The sequence below is a fragment of the Aquarana catesbeiana genome, linkage group LG05, assembly GCF_042186555.1.
Source record: "Aquarana catesbeiana isolate 2022-GZ linkage group LG05, ASM4218655v1, whole genome shotgun sequence".
NCBI classification, from domain to species: domain Eukaryota; kingdom Metazoa; phylum Chordata; class Amphibia; order Anura; family Ranidae; genus Aquarana; species Aquarana catesbeiana.
Genome location: NC_133328.1, coordinates 148,366,350 through 148,388,033, shown reverse-complemented (window position 1 = coordinate 148,388,033; position 21,684 = coordinate 148,366,350). Strand labels below are relative to the sequence as shown.

General features: G+C 40.5%; 1 protein-coding gene across 7 annotated transcripts in view; it reads left to right on the top strand.

The window, feature by feature from the left end:
- Positions 1 to 21,684, top strand: part of SLC4A7 (solute carrier family 4 member 7) — a 202,781-nt gene that overhangs the window by 152,312 nt on the left and 28,785 nt on the right. For all 7 annotated transcript variants that reach the window (XM_073630274.1, XM_073630269.1, XM_073630273.1 and 4 more), the window contains 10 exons: positions 993 to 1,139; positions 2,334 to 2,437; positions 5,138 to 5,312; positions 7,281 to 7,414; positions 9,855 to 10,100; positions 11,686 to 11,791; positions 13,716 to 13,877; positions 17,039 to 17,152; positions 17,319 to 17,480; positions 21,325 to 21,576. In XM_073630274.1, the coding sequence (XP_073486375.1) occupies positions 993 to 1,139; positions 2,334 to 2,437; positions 5,138 to 5,312; positions 7,281 to 7,414; positions 9,855 to 10,100; positions 11,686 to 11,791; positions 13,716 to 13,877; positions 17,039 to 17,152; positions 17,319 to 17,480; positions 21,325 to 21,576 (1,602 nt within the window). The remainder of the gene's footprint in view (positions 1 to 992; positions 1,140 to 2,333; positions 2,438 to 5,137; positions 5,313 to 7,280; positions 7,415 to 9,854; positions 10,101 to 11,685; positions 11,792 to 13,715; positions 13,878 to 17,038; positions 17,153 to 17,318; positions 17,481 to 21,324; positions 21,577 to 21,684) is intronic.

Here is a 21,684-nt window from a genome sequence, read left to right as displayed (position 1 = left end):
TGCCTGTGATTAGCGCTGTGCAGTGCCGACTTCCTGGCGGGCTCTGCACGTGCTGTTTGCGAACACGCCTGAGCTTATCCTTAATGGCTACTAAGACAAACCGATAAGGTGAATCTTCTTAGTGGGAACACAGACAGCAGTAAAAGTCACTGGGGTCTTAATCCATACCTGTACTATTCCAGAAAAAAAAAAGTTTGGGCTCTACATACATATCAAATAAAATCTGTACTTAAAAAGTAAAAGGTATGCCTAAGAAGAGGCACCACAGAAAGTTTCCCTAACTTGGTTGCTAAGCTCTAAAAACTGCATGGCTAATTGGATTGCCCTTACTGGACTCTGTGGCGGCCTTATTGGCTGTTTGCATGACTTCACTTAAAGGATATGTTCACATATTTCAGAAAAAATAATAAATGCCAATTTTGTTTGCAGGTAAAAAAATGTGCATGTATTTATTTATCTTTTTGTTGCAGGAGCCTCTAAAGCATTGCTGATGCCATGCAGGTCTCTTGCAGACCTGTCAGTGTATCTGCTTCCACAGCGCAGTGGTAGTTCATTGAAAATGACAAGCTGACAGCCGCAAAGGCTGCCAACCCTTGTAATTTTCCATTCATAAAGCTGTAAGGAGTGGCGCGGCTGGGAGGTCTGAGTCCCACACGGCCACGTGTTTTGTTTTTTTTGTTTTTTTTTTTTTTTACATTTTTAAAGCTAGCAGGTGGAGGGTGGAGAAAAACCTAGCTAGCTGGCACAGCGGGGATCGGGGGGTGCAGGGGCCAGTGCATTCATAACCGTTTACATGTTACACCCGAATATTGGTGTAGCATGTTATGAAGGGTCAACTTCTCATGGAAGTCAGGAAAAGTCAGACCCTGTAAAATGATTGGTGAAAGTAAACCACAGTGGGGCACAGAACAGACAAAATAAAAATGAACAATTCTCTTGGCATTGGTTCAAAGATTTGGGAACGATGTAATTATTTTCTGTTTCCTTCACAGATATTCCATGATGTTGCCTACAAAGCAAAAGACAGAAATGATCTTTTAGCAGGAATAGATGAGTTCTTAGACCAAGTGACGGTCCTGCCTCCTGGAGAGTGGGATCCATCTATACGTATTGAGCCACCAAAAAGTGTTCCTTCTCAGGTCAGTGTTATGCGTTGTTGGTTTCGGCCTAACCGAGGTTGCTGAATGTGGATGAAAGGTAATCCACTGGGGGAAATGTATCTAAGCAGGCAGCATTTATAAAATGCGGTATATTGTGCAAAGTGCGGGTATTTTTTTTACAATGTATCATACCTCGCCATACCATGTGTTAACTATAGCATACAATGTCACCTCTCATAAAGAATTTGCAAGAGTTGCGTGTTGTGCATATGTATAAATAGATCAATAAATATCCCCAATGAATTTCCATAGTACTTTTTAATGCAGAAGTCAAAACCATATAATAGATATCTCGTTCCATAGAGTATTTGCCGGTACATTCTCTGACTGTCTTTTCTAGTTTAAAAGATGCAGCCTAAAGTAGGCTAGGGACCAAACAAATTTCAGTCTATCTATGGTCGGTCCTGTTTCCATATTTGTATATGGATAAATCTGAATGATTATTTTCTTATACCACTGCATTTGTTTTCAAAGCAAAAATGTAGGACCTACTCGGGTCTTTAAATGACCATTCTTATCCATGGATCCCAAAAAGTTTGGTATATTGGTCTGCACACCTGAATCCACCCATATTAAGTTAACCTTTAAAAAAATAGACATTTTTTGCAGGTAAAAAAAAAGTGCAATTACTTCTTTTTTTTTTTTTTTTTTTTCTTTTAGGAGCCTGGAAAGCATTGCACCAGAGATCAGCAGATTGCTGGTGCTATGGAGGACTCCTGCAGACTCGGTGTAAGCTGTCTGCCTGCACATTGCACGAGCAGGCAGTTAGTTACATCATGGCAGGAAGAATCAGTCAACTACTAGAGTGCTCAGCAGTGCTGTGGTAGTTCATTGAGAACTACAAGCCGACCTGCGCATAGAATGTCAGGACTTGTAGTTGATTTATTCACAGGACCCTGTGAATGAATGACACAGCCATGTGGACGGAGCCCCGCACATCCATGCTCTTTTCAAAAAGTGACAGCTGGTACAGGGAACTTCTCCCCGTACTGCTGTCACACCGGGTGCTCGGATCCCTGAGCAGCTGCTGGAGCAGGAACATGTTATATGTTCCACCCTAAAAATGGGTGAACTTCTCCTTTATTGGTGAGTGTTCTGTTAATTCCTGTTCCTGCTTATATGCTCAAATAGCTTATTTGACTGACGGCTTAATTATTTTTCCCACTTGTACAGGAAAAACGCAAGATTCCAACCATCCCAAATGGGTCAACACCAACAGGTGAGACGTTGAAGGAGGAACAACACCATGCTGGCCCAGAGCTCCAAAGAACTGGAAGGTGTGTATCACTCTCTTCATTTTTATATTAGCCAACTGCAAGTGCTGAAATGTTTGAATAGTTGTAGAAACTGTTTCCATGTAGATTTCTCTGTGGCATTGACACTCATTATCATGGACTTGAGTTTATAAATGTTTTTTTGTGGCCTTACTAGAGAAAACTTCAAGGATCAGTTTAATTCCACTGTAGCTTTTTTTTTTTTTTTTTAAATGACGTTTATACATTGTATGGCACTTTATTTATTCATTTATTTTTAGTAATCTGTAAAATTTTGAATATATAGTATACAAAATGTATCCAGTAACATTTTAAGCATTACACACACTGTGAGTAAAAAACAAACTTCATTGAACTGTTAATGTTTAACAAGAGCAGAAGGTTCAAATTTTGAGTTTGAACTTTTTATCACAAAATGTGCCTTTTTTCAAAGTGACATGATTCTGGTGGCCTTTTGTCCCAGTAATATTCATTACTCCCACTGCTTATCAGAGGGTTTTAATGTTTAAGCTACTGCTAATGGAAAATTGTCATGCTTTTCTAGGTTTTATTGTTGTAAGGGGAATAAAATGATAAAACCCATAGAAAACAACTGACGCACATAACAAATATGGCTGAACAATTAGAGAGGTGCATCATCATTAGCTACAATAATAATCAAAACATATAGGCAAGAAACACAAAGGGGCCAACAAAAACATTTCCTGTTGTCCACAGAAACCAATCAGTCACTGTGTCAGATTCATAGCAAGACTGGAAGATGATTGTAGTTGTGGGCAATGTATTTTTTTTCCTTTTGCTTATTTTTGATGTTTTAGATTTTCAGATTGTTTTGAATAGCATTTTAAATAAGGTTATAAATTTATACCAAGACCATGGTAAAATTGAAAGAATTTCTAATAGTAAAACAGTTTCTGCTGTTTGGGACTGTAAATGGCACTTCTGATTTTTACAATTTAAATTTTGTTTAAACATACAGAGTTGAGTGTAATATGTTAAATTCAGAAGGCCATGGGGCTAACATATTACATTACATTACATTCTAGAATGATTCTTAGTTCAGGTCCTCAGAAGATTGCTATTGGCAACAGGTCCACTTTTTTATTTCCATGTTTCATACATCAACTCTCATGAGCCTGGGTGTAAAAAGGCAGAGATTATTTAGACATACATACTTTTTACATAGTTTGTATTTACCAAGCTTCTTGAACTCCAAATACTTTTTTTTTTTGTGTTTTTGTCCAGGGTTGTCCTGGTAAAATTGGTGTTATAACCAGGGCCAGCTGTCATTTGGCAATTTTCTTTTTAAACATTCCAAGGAAGAAGCTCTATATATTACTGAGATTTATTTTTATTTTTATTTATTTAAGGTACTTATATAGCGCCGTCAATTTACACAGCGCTTTACATATACATTGTACATTCACATCAGTCCCTACCCTCAAGGAGCTTACAATCTAAGGTCCCTAACTCACATTCATACATACTAGGGACAATTTAGATAGGATCTAATTAACCTACCAGCATGTCTTTGGAGTGTGGGAGGAAACCGGAGTACCCGGAGGAAACCCACGCAGGCACAGGGAGAACATGCAAACTCCAAGCAGGTAGTGTCGTGGTTGGGATTCGAACCAGTGACCCTTCTTACTGAGATGCTTTTTTTGGTCTCGATGCCATAAGCTTTCAGTGCTGTTGGCATGTGACACTGATAATGTGAAATCTAATGATTATAAATCGAGAAGAGGGTGGGCATTGTATGAGTAGTACTGCATTGCAGATATTTAAATTGTTTTGCAAATAGGTTTTTAAGCCATATAACCTCTACAGGTTTGTTTGATAAACCTAGAAAATCATGACTCTTTCCCACTTGCATAATTGTTCATTGCATTTCAACATCCATTTGTAATTTTATGCAGGTTTGTAAATGATTTCATATTACTGTTTAACACATGTATAGTATTGCATAAATGTTTATTTGTTACAGTTATTTCTCTTTTGGCAGTTAGAATAATACATTATTTGGAATTCAGTAGCTATTCCCCAGTTTTGATAATAGAGATATCCCTGGATTGATATAGATATGGTCAAAATTTATGAAAAAATAAAATGGTTAATTTTATGTTCAGCCAGATTATTTCAATTGAAGGGCCTCTTTATGGTCCGCTAACAGAAGGGGCCTAATGTCCAGGACCCATGGGGGTTTATTTACTAAAATGCTGTGCATAGTAGCCGATCGGCTTCTAACTTCAGTTTGTTCAAAACAGCTGTCTGGTTTCTATGCAGATCTGCACCAGATTTTGTACTCTCCAGTTTTAGTAAATCAATCCCATGATGTCTAAAGATAAAAGCCCCATTCTGGCTACCCATTCAGTGCTCTATGTGCGCAAAGAGGTTTGGGGTAACCCCCAGCTGCTAGTTGCAGCCTAGCTTTTGTTGGTCTCATTACGCTCATCAACAAAAAAAGTTTAGTCATTGCTAGTCTTTGCACTGTATATGGTGATCTCGGCAGTAGCAACTATACAAAAGTCCAAGGCCTGAATATTAAGAGTTGAAAGCCCTGGCCATCATACCCCTTCTGTTCTGCTGTGTCTAGGGAGGGGATTGCAAAACATTTTTAATGTAGATGGTTAGCTCCTTTTTAAATAAGAAACTAGTTAGACTCCTGCAGTGTACAGATTGACGAGTTTCATCTCACCTATTTAGGCTTTTTGGTGGTTTGATGCTTGACATCAAAAGGAAAGCACCTTTTTTCTTGAGTGACTTCAAGGATGCATTAAGCCTGCAGTGCCTGGCCTCCGTTCTTTTCCTATACTGTGCCTGTATGTCTCCTGTAATCACTTTTGGAGGTCTCCTGGGAGAAGCCACACAAAACAGAATAGTGAGTACAAAAGAAAGATTGGTAGTGCCCAGGCTTTTATTAGACCTTCTCAGGAAGTTGTCCATGTGCATTTTTCTCACGTGTTCATGCTTGATCCAAAGAGTCTACCCCACAGTATTTGAACTTCCCCCGCTTACAGCTCTGACACAGTTTGGGGGAGCCCAAGTGAACAGAAGATGCAGAGTTTGAGGTAAAACAGTTGTACGTCAGGAAGTCTAACAAGACATGGGCCCAAAGCGATCTCCAGAGTCCTACGCCAGGCAACGTTTTTTTTTATTTGCTTCTTTCCTTGTTTTTAGGTTTCTGTTTGTTACTTGAATAAGGTAAAATGCTTTATTGTAGTTTTGTTTTCTAATGAATAAGTTAAACTACCTGGATTTTTTTTTCTGCAGCATTCATCAATTCATGTATATGCACTACCTATACTCATTATGAAAACAGCCGACTTGTGAGACCCTGCCTCTGACTAACCCAAATCTTGCCCCAGTCTGGTCACATTCGGCGGCAGCCACCCTCCTCTTCATAAGCTTTCCTCCTTTAAAGATAAATTCTAGGTATGATCTTTAACGCATAGTTATATTGGTTCAGCTCTGACCAATGTAAGTATGCATATCTCATACATGAGGAACTGCTGTGGAAGGTGACAATCACAATAGTAGTTGCTGCTACTGCAGTGATCACTGCAATCTTCCAGGTCCTGTGCTGAGCGGCTTCCTTCTGAATAATGACCACAGAAGGTCGCTTGCTTGGCACTACCACCATTTACAGAACTCCTTGTATTTTTTCAATGACTACAAGGTGTTCTCTGAATGAGGTGGAGATCATAACATCACCTGCCTCTCCACCTCACCCAATCTCAGAATACCTTGTATTCATTTAAAATACAAGGCATTTTGTAAATGCAACAGTGTGAGATGGACGACCCTCTGTGGTCACTATGCAGAACGGAAACCCAGAGGATTGTTTTGATCGCGGTAGTTTCATCGACTACTACTGTGCTTGTCTTCCGCAGAGGCCCTTCAGGTATGAGATATGCATGCGTATGTTGGTCTAAGCTGGACCAATGTAACTATGCAATAAAGGTCATGCCTAGACTTCATCTTTAAGGAATAAAAAAAATCCATGGTTCAATAATGTCACTAATACCTTATGGAAATGCTGTGTGTTCTCATGATTTTACTGGTTCAAAGCGGCTGTCTCCATTGTGTTTATAGTAGACAAGTGCACATTATAATTATGCCTGTATAGTCCACTATAAAGAACTTTCTTTTTCTTCTGCTACTTAATTTTAGCAATGTATGCAACAATGTTCCAAAAGCCCAGTTTTTGTTGTATTTATATGTATCAAATGTAATTTGCCCTACTTGTAGTATTAACGCTTGTTTATTGGCAGATATGGGTATTTTTGTAAGCAGTTAAACTGGGCAGAGCTCTGATTGCCACAAAGTAATTTTACTTTTAGACAACAGATCCAACACTGTTGGTGCAAAGGTGTAATATTAGAGATTCAGTTCTGAAATTAGATTATATTACAACTTCAATTATGAAGGTACAATAAAAATACAGGGTTAATTTGGATAAACAGAAGTCTTACTTCCTGTTACATAGACACAGGAAGTTGGTGCTAAATTGTATTTAGGTGTCCAAAAAAACAAATGGACCTAATAAAGATTGTTTTTTCAGAATCGTCTAGAAATATGCAGTTGAATGTATATTGTTGTCGGTGTATAATCTTTTGTGCAGTCATGTCTGTACTGTTCATTTACATTTTTACTATGACCTGCACAGGCAGAGTCGCAGATGAGGAAGTGTACATGCTATGTTTGCAGATTATGAGCTGTGTGTTTTCATTGTGGTTGCTTGACATGACCTTTTTATACCCTTTTGTCTTGTGTTTGTACCTCTTTTATGTGAACTTTTGTTACTGAACAAAAAATGCAACCCATTATTTTTGTTTCTTCTGAACAGAGTGCAATAGAGTCTCTCTTTGGAGCATCACTAACGGGCATTGCCTATTCTCTATTTGCTGGACAACCCCTCACCATATTGGGAAGCACGGGACCTGTCTTAGTTTTTGAAAAGATTCTTTTTAAGTTTTGCAAGTGAGTATGATTTAGCATTTGTCTGCTGCTCAGCATATTAACACATGAAATCACGAGCAATACTTCGGTTTAATCACAGCACATCAATTAAAGTGGAAGTCAGAGGAAAATAAAAATTCTGCCTGGCAGTGGGGCTCTCCCTAACCTACAAGGGCTATATGCTTTGGGTACCTGTACCAGGGACTTTTACTTTTTTTTTTTTTTTCCATCACTTCCCCAGCAGCCCGTGCTCTTCACTTCTCCCTGACTCTCTCCCTTGTGGGTGATCCCTTGGATTCCTCATGTACAATGCAGGGCTATTGACCCTGCATTATATGTGATGGCGTCAGACTGCCTGCAACCACCAGAATGCTGAAGAGAAGATACTGTGGGGGCCTGTCTTATAGCATGATATAGCAGGTAATGTATGTGCAAATCTCAACACTTTCTATAAATGTTGAGCTTGACCCTAGCTTCCTATTGATCATCCCAATCAGGAGTCTTGAGGAGTGTGACCAAACTACTATTTTACAGGTAATTTTTATGTAGGAACCTTTTATCTCTGGATCTGTTAATCATTTGGACACACAGATTTAAATAAGTGACCCCATCCTATGATTTTTGTTCTGTGATTGTTTAGAATAAGTTGTCCGTTTTGTGGCAGGTTTACTTTTACCCATCATTTAGTGAAATAAGCATCTTCTTTTGCATGAATTATCCTATTTGCATATCGTAATCGTCATATATGTTAAAGTGGTTGTAAAGGTTATTTTTTTACCTTAATGCATTCACTGTCAAAAAGAAGACTAGAGAGTAGCCCTGTGCCAGGAACCGAAAACCAGGTGGAGATAGAAAGTGCAGTTAAATCACACCTTTAAGAAAATGGCAAAAATAACACTGTTCGGGAACGTAGTAAAAAAACAGAGGCCAGTGTTTGGATGCCAGAACGGGTAATCAGACGAGTCGGGTCAGGAAACCAGAAGTCAGCGTAGCCAGGAGAAAAAAAAAATCAGGAACAGGAATGGGAAGGGAAGTCAGCCAGGCCAAGTCATACACAGCACAGGAAGGACTGCACTTAGATCATAAACCACACAAGGGCAAGGAGGAAATGGGCTAAGCTGCTCAAATAGCAAAAAGCGGCTGGCTGTAGGCTGGACTAATGAGGCAGGTAAATGGTAACCAGGTGAGTCACTGTGGTAACAACGAGTGGTTGATAATTAAAAGACTTCTGAGCACTAAAAGAAAAGAGCTGCTCGTTATGTATCAGGACCCAGCCCTATAACCCTGGTTGCATGTAACCAGAGACAGTGAGTTTTTGGAGAGATTTCTTCACGTTTAAGCCTGGTACACACTGGTACCATCCAAAGTTAGTACAACGATCTCCCCTCTGAGCTTTGTATTCTGACAGGGGAGCATGCTTGTCCCACAGAAGCCAGCCAGACTGGCTTGCACATGGGCTGAATGTTGGCCGTTTTTTTTTTTTAACTGGCCAATGTCTCCCGACATTCTGCCTGTGTGTATGGGGCTTTACTGTTGTGTCTGCTGAACAAGAAGCAAAGGGAGATCTCCCCATTGGTACACGGATGTCCAATAAAACTGACAGGGATTTTAACCCTTCTCTACTCTGCCCAAAACTAGAAATAAGTTTTGCCCTTGAATACATATTAAAGGCCCATTTGCACTGTTGCGTTGCATCAGCGTGTTGCCGTTCTGTAATTGCACCCTAATGCATTAAGGGGACACAAATGCTCTAGTAAAGTGTTGTGCTGCTTTGATGCATATTTGTATTATTTTTTTTTCTGTTTTTGGCATCTTGGTGCATTGGCAACCAGTGTACACTGATGTATAGTGCCTGTCCTATTGCCTGTAACTGTACACTGATACTTCAGGTGGATCTAAAATAAAAAATTGAAGATTTGCAATGGCGTAGGAAACATTTACTAATGTTAATTATGCATACACAGTACCTGCAAAAACAAACCTTTTTGTCTTAAATTCCCCCTATAAAATGACATTTGTAAGTGTGCCTAGACACCACGGTGCTGACCGCCTCTTTGCTGTATATCTGAGTTGTGCATTTAAGGCAATGCTGCCTCTGACTGCTAGTCTCAGGAGATTTGGAATGAGATTTAGTGATGCCACTGTTCTGCTCATTGTTCTTGCTGGAGTCTCTGCCTTGAGGAAGAAAAGCCCTGTCTATACCAAGACACACAGAGACGTAGTCTGGAACAAGACATGGTAAGTCCATAATGGGGGGGGGGGGAGATCAGCTGCAGGAAGACTAAATAAAATACTGGTGACTAGTCCTTTTGCCCTCTGCCTGCATTTCCTTGACAATTTCCAAACATTGGTTGTTCTTTAATACTTCCTATGTATAACTTATATTGTGCATGCTACTATTTAATTACAACTTGCTTTTAAGTAGGGTCCTTATTATATATTTTTTTCATTATTTTCATAGGGATTACAAACTGTCCTACTTGCCTTTGCGCACTAGTATCGGCTTGTGGACTGCGTTTCTCTGTTTAATATTGGTGGCCACGGATGCAAGCAGCCTGGTCTGTTATATTACACGATTCACAGAAGAAGCATTTGCTGCTCTCATTTGCATAATCTTTATTTACGAAGCGCTAGAGAAGCTGTACCACTTGGCAGAGAAATATGTTTTCAATATGCACAATGATCTCGACATGCTGACAAAATACTCGTAAGTCTAAAAAAAATAATTACTGTCACTCCCAACTACTCATTTGTTGCATCTGTTTTGCTAAAATAGCCGCAGTCTGTTCATTGGCTCTGTTTGTGTCTATGTAGCATGGCTCTGACCAGCAGCCTTGGGTCACATGGCTTTATAATCCAGGCCAGACTTCAGTTTGGAAAATACGGTATATATCTAAATATATAAACTGACGCTGATGGTGTGAGAAAATGGGTGATAAAAAAAGAATGAATGAAGCTGCTATACACAAAGTGCTAGACACTTAGACGTAGTGGTAAAATATAAATACAGAGCTCGCAAACAATAAACCCATAATAGGTGATAACAAAAACATAAAGTCCATATGAAACTGTGAAGGTGCTTCACAAATAGTGTGTAAAAAATGTAGGGAATGCTTTACATCTGGTGTGCAGAAAGTGCAGAGAAAGATTTGCAGAAAAGGTTTTTTTTCAGGTGCACCAAGACACCCCCACAGGTGTTCCCACTCACCAAATCAGCTTTTCAGTCTGGGAGTCAGTATAGGCTTATAGCGATATCCAGAGAATGTTGCAGGATGGCAGGTTCACTGATGATAAACGATCCTTCAACGTTAATGCTCAGCCATACAAAAACAGGTACCCAAAAAGGAAGAAAAAAGGGGGGGGGGGCAGTAGTGGAGTATGCTGTGATTGAAAATCTATTGCGCATAAAAGGTTATACTTACAAAAGTAAGTTACAATCAAGCATTGAAATGAACAGAGGATGCAGCAAACACCATTGGTCCTTTGATAACGCCCTGTGGAAGGGAAAAATGCATTGACACGATGCACTTCCGGTACTGACGTCATTTCCCTTCTCATGGGAACGCTATTCGGTGATGTTTGCTGCATCCTCTGTTCATTTCAATGCTTGATTTTAACTAACTTTTGTAAGTATAACCTTTTATGCGCAATAAATCCTCCCGGCAGGGGGACCCAAGAAGAGGGAGGATAGGGGGCTGCTGGGTGCAAAACGGCTGCACAGACCAGATAAGTATGACATGTTTTGTGTTTTTTTTTTTTTTGTTTTTTTTTCAAATTTTAATATCACCTTAATAGTGAGTTTGTCATGTCAGTGTTAAAGGATAAGTTCATCTTTTTAAACATGTTGCATGTTCAAACCCCACACTCCCCGTTGACAGCAGCGGGGGATCCTCTCCCCCATAGTCACTGTCACATTTTAAAATCTGCACAGCCACGTCAATCATTCACAGGATCGTGCCAACGAGTAAACTACAAGTCTCGTCTTCCACCATGGCAGATGGCTTTGTAGTTCTCAATGGACTACCAGTGTGCCAGTAAGCGCACCCTAGTCCTTTCTCTCTCAAACTGAAACGCTGTACAGAGGTATGGGCAGAAATCTGGATGAAGTGTGTGCAGGAGCCTGACATTGCATCAGTGACCACTGATGCAACACGTTTCAGGTTCCTGTAGAAAAAAAAAACAATAAATGCTAATTTATTTATTTTTTACCTGCAAAAATATGTGCATTTATTTTTTTTGTTAGGTGAGCTTAGCCTTTAAACCTTAATTTAATTATTTTGACTGTTATCTAGGTGTGTTTGTGCAGAGCCAGTCAACCCTGACAACAAGACTCTGGCCTTCTGGAGTGACAAGAATATTACTGTCAGTGACATGCAATGGGATAACCTCACTGTCTCTGTAAGTCTCAGTACATCTGTTTCACAAGCATAAGCACGTGTGTGTGTGTGTGTGTGTGTGTGTGTGTGTGTGTGTGTGTGTGTGTGTGTATATATATATATATATATATATATATATATATATATATATATATATATATATATATATATATATATATATTATTATAAATAATTAGTGTGTGCAAGGTGATTTGCTGTCTTTTATTGAACCGTTTTTGCAGAACTCCACTAAGCACAAAACTGGTAACATAACCCAAAATATTCCCACAGCAGTTTGAGATAAATACCAACCCTCTGTGAAAAAATACTCATGTTCAATCCTTAGGGGTTTCCTATACCAATCTAAGGGTGTACTCACACTGGAGCTAGGTAATCTGAACTGTGTCCGAGTTGGATTTCTCCCACTGGTCTGCACTCACATTGGACTGTTAGGAATTGTTCCTGGGCACACTACTCTAACCGACCAGTGATCCATGCTTCAATAGATTGGGATCTATGGAGAGTTCTGGACACAGTTTGCATTCACACTGAAACAGACTTTACTGGACCACAAGTGAACCACGCTGGGTGGCATCTTTTCTATGTGTTACGCCTAACTGATCCTGGCCGCAGTTATGAGCACTTCCACTATACAAATGAATGGGCCCAAGGGGCTGATTCACATTGGTTCAGAGTGGTTCTGAACTGGTTCAGAGTGCCAGCGTGAGTACACCCTAAAGCCTTGTACACACTACTAGTTTTTTTTTTTTTTCAACCCAGCGGGCTAAACGAAATAAAACTGACAGTTCAGAAGGAGCAGCTGTACTAACTATGCAATGTTAGTACAAAGATCTGCCCTGCTGATCTATTGTGTTCTGACAGAGCCAGAACACTCCTGTCAATACTCTCAGCCATTGGCTGAGAGCGCTGATCGGGAGCTGACCAGCAGACCTTTTTCGGTCATGCCCCTTCAATAGAAACCGGACGGATTCTGTCAGCCCGGCTGCAGTACACGTGGCCTGAATGTCGGACGGTTTCTATTGAACCAGCCGATGCTGCTCGACATTTGGTTTGTACTAGGCTTAAGACTTGTGGAAAAGATAACAAAATTAGGATCTGAGATTGATCAGTTTCTACCTAGGCTTAAGCCGGCCATAGATAGTTCAAATCTTGACCGATTCAGCAAGGACTGGCCGAGATTCAAACCATGTGTGGGCAGGCTGATTGCACTTAAGTTTATCGATCAACTTGGGTACAACCAGCCTGCTGGATTTTTCACGTGATTGCCAGCGGCTATAGGCACTGGCAATAATCGCTGTGTGTTCTCCCAGCCAGGGCGGCTCCCCCCACTGGAAGAACACAGTAGCTCTGCGGGAGTGAAACCCCCATCAACACTGGTTGTGTTGATGGGGAATCAAGTGATTTTCTTTCCTGCAACCACAGTATCACTCCATCTTTGGCCATCTTTAGCTTTTCATAGTTCCACTCTTTAGTTTACTCTTTTTTTTCTTCAGCCCTAATCTGCTCTGACAGCTGTGATGATGCAGTAGTGGGGATGGGCACAGACACAACCTGGCTCACACTGACCCCTGATTATTTTTTTTAGCAGGGTAAGTGCCACCACTAAATCTACATATTAGGTTTAGAAGCTCATCTGATTTATGTATTAACTGGTAATTGAGCCATTTAGATATGGAGGCATAGCTAAACATCAAAGCTATTGTTTATCCTGTTCCAAAACCAACAAAAACTATGTTTCAGCTTGAGTTTTACTTGCATTACAAGAATACAGTATGTAGTTTACAAATGGTACACTGTGACTTTCAGTTTATATTGAGTTAATATGGTGTCATGTCTCCATCTAGCAACGTGGAAGTAGTGCAGGGTAAACATTTCTAGTATCAGGAATACGCTTTAATATCGATTTGTATTTCTTTTCTCTTCAGGATTGTATTGCACATCATGGCTCGTTTGTAGGTTCTGCCTGTGGTCATCATGGTCCTTATATTCCAGATGTCTTCTTCTGGTCCATCATCTTGTTCTTTACAACGTTCTATCTCTCATCTTTTCTGAAACAGTTTAAGACCAAAAATTATTTTCCCACCAAGGTAACATTTCCTGTACAGTTCTTCCATCTCACTAGTAGTAGTACGTTTTAGGGACATTTCTTGCTTTGTATTCTACATGAACTATGCTCATTGTAAGATGTTGATCCTGTTTAAAGATAAAGTATTGTGTACTTTCATTGAGTACGTAGTTTGAGTTATGATTACAATGTTTGCCTGAAAGCTGAACTCCAGGCACACAGATAAATACTCAAGGGAAATGTATACTGTATATGGGAGCTGTTTTATCCACCAAAGAGCTTGTGTTTATGGCCATCCAGCTCTAAGATTCACACAGTTTTGCAAAACAATGCAGATCGTCTGTCTAGGCAGAGAACCTGGTTTTTCTCTGCTGATTTTAAGTTACAATACACTTGTCTCTATCCCATCCTATGACTGGACAGACGAAAGGGTTCATAGATGGGTTCATCTTGATCCATCTGCTCTCTCCTCCTGTTAGCATTTCTTTTGTAGCACAGCTGGTTGGTTTCATGAGCTGCTTCTCCCTCTCCCAGTCTGAGCTTGTCTGTACAGAGGTTGATACCAGGTCAAATTAAATACTTTCATTACTTAAAAAGAAAATACACTGTATGATGTGTTAATGGATACCGAGCTTCATTAATTTGTGTCTTTATTATCCGCCTGGAGTTCAGATTTAACTACTGTCTCATTCTGGGTGGATGTCATATGCAGTGGCGGCCCGTCCATTAGGGGCGCACAGGGCGCCGCCCCCCCTATCCATTGTCTGGCCCCCTGATCTACATGCAGGGACAACGGACCATGGATTCAAATGGGGGGGTTTGAAGCACGTGATTAGAGCCAGGGGCTCGAATAGGCTTCAAAAAGGGTGGTCTCGGGGCGCATAGCATTGCGCTCTAAGCCGACCCAGTTGTGTAACAATAGCAAATGAAAATTCACTATTCACACACTGATCCTCCTCCCGGCCAATCAGGAAGTGAGTCTGAGATCCTTCACCTGATTGGCTGAAAGGACATGAGATCCTTTTGGACGCCTAGGAGGAGGGAGGCGGATCATGCTAGGACACGCTGCCCGCCACCTAGATGTGGTAAGTGCTGGGCTGCCTGTCCATCCAACCGTCCTCCCGCAGGGGGGTACCCCGGGGGGAGGGTCTGTGGGTACATTTCATTCAGAAAAAAAGATTCACTGTTATAAGTAATTATGATACGTAAAAAAACAAAAAAACATGCTCAGCCCCCAGAGTAGTATAGTGTTACTATGGTCATAGTATATAAAAAAAATTGTGAATAAGTAATAAAGAAAAACAATATTTAAAAATATTACATTTTATTTTTATTCTTTTTCATACTGTCACCAGTAAGTGTCCCTGATCACGGCCACATCCGTCATATGATGCTGTTCTTCTTCTTTTTTTTTTTTTTTTTTTTTTTTTTTTTATGTTTTTATGTTCCAAAAAATTGTGACAAAAAATTACAACTTCAAAAAACTTGTCATGCCTCTTACTAAATACCCTGGACTGTGTCTACTTTCCAAAAAGTGGTAATTTGAGGGATATCTGTACTGTTCTGGCGTTTTCAGGCCTCAAGAAATGAGATGGGCCATCAGTATATCAGGATTGATCAGTTTTCAGATAGATCTACAATAGTTTGTGGACTACAGACTAAATAATAAACACTGATTTGGGTTATTTTCACCAAAGGAATGTAGCAGAATACATTTTGGAATACACTTTAAAAAAAAAAAAGATTATTTTTGTAAAATTTTATTTAGGAAAAATTAACCCAGTGGTGAATAAATACCACCAAAAGAAATCTCTATTTGTGTGAAAAAAAACCCCAAAAATGTCATATGGGTGCAGTGTTACATGACCGTGCAATTATCATTCCAAGTGCGATAGCGCTGAGAGCTGAAAATTGGCCTGGGCAGGAAGTGAGTGAAAGTGCCCTGTATTTAATTGGTTGAAGTTATTTTTGATGAAATTGTCAGCCCCACAAACAAGCTACCCTGTAGGAAGAAGTGTGAATGTTGGCTGGCATGCTATGCTTGGGGTGTTGGAAATTCTTGTACAGTTTAAAGACTTTAACCACTTACCTACTGGACACTTAAACCCCCTTCCTAACCAGACCAATTTTCAGCTTTCAGTGCTCTCACATTTTGAATGACAATTACTCAGTCGTGCAAAACTGTATCCATATGAAGTTTTTGTCATTTATTTCTCACACACAGCATATGCATACCACAAATTACACTCCAAAATACATTCTGCTACTCCTCCTGAGTATGGCGATACCCCATGTGTGAGACTTTTACACAGCCTGGCCACATAGAGAGGCCCAACATGCAGGGAGCACCATCTGGCAGCATAAATTACACATATAATTTCTTGACTACCTCTTGCACTTTTGAAGGTCCCGGAGCACCAGGACAGGACACTGGAAACACCCTTAAAATGACCCCATTTTGGAAAGCAAACACCCCAACGTATATTTTGAGGCATGATGAGTCTTTTGCACATGTCATTTGTTTCCACAAGTTTTTGAAATATGTGGAAAGAAGATGAAAATGGCTTTTTTTTTTTTTTTTTTTACAAAGTTGTCCATTTATACAATAATTCTAACACATAGCATGTACATAGCAAAAATTACACCCCAAAATATATACTGCTACTCCTGATTATAATGCTAGCACATGTGTGAGACTTTTACACAGACTAGCCACTAGTAAAGTCTTCCTCTTTAATTATACCTACAGCCTATAATGAGGTTTACCTATAGGTACTGTAAATATCTCCTAAACTTGCACCGTTTAGGAGATATTTACTGTATATCTTGCTGCCGATGTCTTCAGCGCATGCGGACTGAAGAAACGGCCTGCTTGTGCCGTTTCTTCAGGGCCCGTGCCATGGCTGGCTGCTCCTGTGTGCATGTGTGGGAGTGGCGTAACGTGGCTCCGACAAACCTTGGCGCCAGAGCCCGCAAACCCGGAAGTAACTCTGGGAAACATGTCGGCCCCGATCCAGGGCATCGTTCTAAGGCAAGTATTTCATAATGAGCTAGTATGCGATGTATTAGCTCAATTATGCCTTTGTCTTGCAGGTTTTTTTTTGTTTGTTTTTTGGCGATTTACAACCTCTTTAAGAATACAGTACCCATGGGTCCTTTATACCATCTTTTGTATTTTCACAGGTGCGATCTACAATTAGTGATTTTGCTATCTTCCTTGCAATAGTAATTATGGTAGTCATTGACTATCTTGTGGGTGTTCCTTCTCCAAAGCTGCATGTTCCTGAAAAATTTGAGGTAATTAACATAACTTTATATACAGTAGGTGACCACTTTGAATGCTAGATAATGTCTCGGTAAAAGGTCTTCAGAAATTCTTTATTAACCTATGTGAAAATATATAGTTTTCGTAGCTGCTTTACAAAGCATGTTACATTTTAATTTTTTTTCTCTTTTCTTTTAGCCCACATTAAAGGACCGAGGATGGTTTATAGGTCCTTTAGGAACGAATCCTTGGTGGACTATACCTGCTGCTGCTATTCCAGCTCTGCTTTGCACCATTCTAGTCTTCATGGATCAGCAAATCACAGCTGTGATCATTAATCGAAAAGAACACAAGCTGAAGGTATTATTGCAACCCACCTCTGGTGGGTTGTTATGTTAATAACATTGGTATCAATCCTGATCGGTGGCAAGTCACACGTGGCTCCTGGCACCCTTTGGTGTTGATGCCTGTAGCCTCTTAGCAGGTGCCCAGTACCTTACCTGATAATAGAACTATGACCATAGCAGCATGTGAAATTGTTATTGGACTGGTCAATATAGGAGTTCCAGAAATGTCTAACTGCTATGGCCTCTGGCAAATAATTTAGGATGACATTCATGTAGAGTTTATGCCTCACATTAGTATTCTTTACAGATGTTGTGTTAAATGGCACAGTTCTCGGTAGTCAAATTTTTTTGAGGAAAATCAAGAGCCAAGGCCCTCCAATGATTATATGGCCATGTCATACATAGTTAAACCCCTGACTTTACCTTTTAAGCATCTGTTTCACTATATTCTTTCCATGTCCATGAAGTTTATTTTGAGGCCATATCATTTCCAATTTTTTTTAACAAGTTTTAATGCTTATTAACCACTTCTCGCCCGTGCTATAGCCGAAAGACTGCTATAGCGTGGCTTTACTTTGCCAGGAGGCCATCCTATCATGGATCGTGGTAAAGGGCCAATCACAGTGGCCCTTTACCACGTGATCAATTGTCCAGTGACAGCTGATCACGATGTAAACACAAGTCAAGTTATCAGCTTTCCTTTCCTCACACTGACAGCGTGAGGAGAGGAGAAGAGAGCTGATAACCGGCTTGTGTTAAGGGGACATCTACACTGATAATCAGGGCACTGTGTCCCGATTAGTGTCCCGATTATTAGTACAGTGCCCACCAGTGCTGCCAATCAGTGCCCCCTATTGATGCCCCCTATCAGTACTGCCTCATCAGTGCCCATTAGTGCAGCCTCATCATCGCACATCAGTGAAGGAGAAAAATTACTTTTTGCCCAATTTTTTGTAACAAACTATGAAAAATATTTTGTTTTTTTAAGTAACCCTAAAGCGAGAGTAAACCCGGCGGTTTACTCCCGCTTTAAGGGTAGGGGCAGCAATCTGTGTGAGACACTGATGGATTTTTACACTGACAGGTCACAGGTTAAGTTGAGATTTTGAAACTGGTTTGCTACAGACTGAAGATCAGTAGCAGGGCAGCTGAGCCATGTGAGGCCATGGGGTTGATTTACTAAAACTGGATAGTGCAAAATCAGGTGCAGCTCTTCATAGAAACCAATCAGCTTCCAGGTTTTTTTGTTTGTCAAAGCTTAACTGAACAAGCTGAAGTTAGAAGCTGATTGGCTACCATGCTCAACTGCAACAATGCTCAACTGCACCAGGTTTTTCACAGTTTTAGTAAATCAACACCCATGCCTACACACACCAAGATCATAAAGACTGTTTCAAGGAGCATCTGAATTTACATGATTCAGCATGTTTGTCTGAAAGTATATGCTGACCCTTCACTTTATTTTACTGCGTTAGTGTACGAGTACTTAACACGCGTTGCGTTAAGACGGCTCATTCATTTCAGTGGGCTGCCGAACACACCAAAAAGGTGCATGTAGTGCTAGAATGCTGGGCACACCAACATGCATTGGAGTTGATTTACTAAAACCGGAGCGTGCAAAATCTGGTGCAGCTGTGAATGGTAGCCAATCGGCTTCTAACTTCAGCTTATTCAATTAGGGTGATACCAAAGTCTTGTTTATTATTTTTAAATGTAAAAAAAAAACATGTTATACTTGCCTGCTCTGTGCAGTGGTTTTGCACAGAGCAGCCTGGATCCCCCCACTGCTCAGTCCCTCGCTGGCACACCTGACCCCTCCCACAGCTAACAGCTTGCTATGGGGGCACCTGAGCCGAATCTCCCTGTGTCCATTCAGACACAGAGCCGTGTTCAGTCCCGCCCCCTCTCTCCTGATTAGCTAACTGACTGACAGCAGCGGGAGCCAATGGCGCCGCTGCTGTTTCTCAGCCAAACAGGAGGGAGAGTCCAGGATGGCCGAGGCACTCGTGAACATCGCTGGATAGAGATGTGGCTCAGGTAAGTATTAGGGGGGCTGCTGCACACAGAAGGTTTTTAATCTTAAGGTATAGATGCATTAGGATAAAAAAAAACTTTCTGCCTTTACAACCACTTTAACCTTTGACAATAACGCCTGAAAGCTTTTAATGCACAGCTGCGCCAGATTTTGCACACTCCAATTTTCATAAATCATATCCATGATGTCTAAAGATGGAAGCCCCATTCTAGCTACCCATTCAGTGCTCTGTGTGCGCAAAGTGGTTTGGAGTAACCCCCAGCTGCTAATTGCAGCCTAGCTTTTAATTGGTTTCTATGCAGAGCTGCATCAGATTTTGCACTCTTTCGTTTTAGTAAATCAACCCCATTAGTGCTTTTCAGCTCAGATTCCTCAGCAAGGTGTGCTTTTAAAATAAATAAACTTCTCCTTTGAGGCAGCCCAAATTGAATGGGCTTCCTTAGCACACGCGTGTTAACCAGCAGCAAAATTCAAAAACTCCAATGCACGGCAATAGTTTAAATGTGTCCTTAGTGATGTCTTAATAAAGATTGGTGCTAACTTTTAGGAGAGAAAAGAAAATGAAGACTTTCAGTGCGAGTGCTGTAATCTATAATACCTGTAAGTGGTTACTTGCACATCCGCATGCATGCATAGAAAAAAAAATATATCTGATGCCAGACCTGCAAACAATGTGTTGTAAGACTAGACATCCTCAGCCCAGTCTATTATTACAATATTCCCTATCCCTGGATTTACAGAAACCATAAGATAGTAAACATTAAAAAGCAAGCAATCAAAATATTTGCAATAAAATTATTATTATTGTTTTCAGATATTTGCAAGAAAAATGTCAGATGAAATAAAGGATTAAAGAAATTAACTCCTTTATTTGATCAGTTGATGGACCCCGCCTATGTGAAAATGCAGAGATAAATAAGGACTTCAGTTTTCCCATAATTTCCTTTAGGCTCAGTCCACATTTATGCAAATTGGATGCGTTTTCAATGGAGCCGGTTCACACATGTGGGGAGCAGTCGTGGTGTGGTTTTGAAAAGAGTCCTGTGCGTTTTTGGATCTAGTTCAGGTGTGAATTCAGGACTGCAAACCGCATATATGTGAACTCAGCCTTAACGTGATTGTAAAGTCTTGTGCTTTTTTTTTTTTTTTTTTTTCCTATAAAAATATTAAACATGTTATACTTGCCTGCTCTGTTGCAGTGGATTTGCACAGAGCAGCGCGGATCCTCCTCTTCTCGGGTCCCTCTTCTGTGATCCTGGCCCCTCCCTCCTGTTCAGTGCCCCCACAGCAAACCGCTTGCTATGGGGGCACCTGAGCTGAGTCACAGCTCTGTGTGTCCATTCAGAGCCCTGGCCCCACCCCTCTCTCCCCTGATTGGCTAGCTGACTTCAACAGCAGCAGGAGCCAATGGCACCGCTGCGGTGTCTCAGCCAATCAGGAAGGAGAGTATCAGACGGCTGACACACTCGTGGACACCGCTGGACAGAGAGGGAGCTCAGGTAAGTGTGAGAGGGGCTGCTGCACACAGAAGACTTTTTATCTTAATGCATGGAATACATTAGGATAAAAAACCTTCTGCATTTACAACCACTTTAAGGTTTATATATTTTCTTCAAAGTAAGAAACAAAAAAAAAAAAAAAAATCAGCTAGGTAGAAAAGTTGGGGGAGATTGACAGTAAATGAGAAGTCTGCCTATCTTGAATGTGACGGATATAAACCCTCAAACTTGATAAGCCAGTCTAGAACTGTAGTAACAAATGGCATTGAGATAAACCAGAGCAGCTATATAGTGAGATTGTTTTTCTTTGCTTGCTTTTACAGAAAGGATGTGGCTACCATCTTGACTTATTCATGGTTTCTGTCATGCTGGGTGTATGCTCCTTAATGGGACTGCCATGGTTTGTTGCTGCAACTGTTCTATCCATCAGCCATGTTAACAGCTTAAAAGTGGAATCTGAATGTTCTGCTCCAGGAGAGCAGCCAAAATTCCTGGGAATCAAAGAGCAGAGAGTGACAGGTCTTCTGATCTTTGTTCTGATGGGACTGTCTGTATTTATGACCTCTGTTTTAAAGGTAAGATGGCATTCTGACCTATTCATAGCAGCATTCATGTACATAAATGTTTTGGGTGTCTTTGTGGTTGCGTTCCTTTGACAAGAGATCTTGCCGTAAGCACATCAT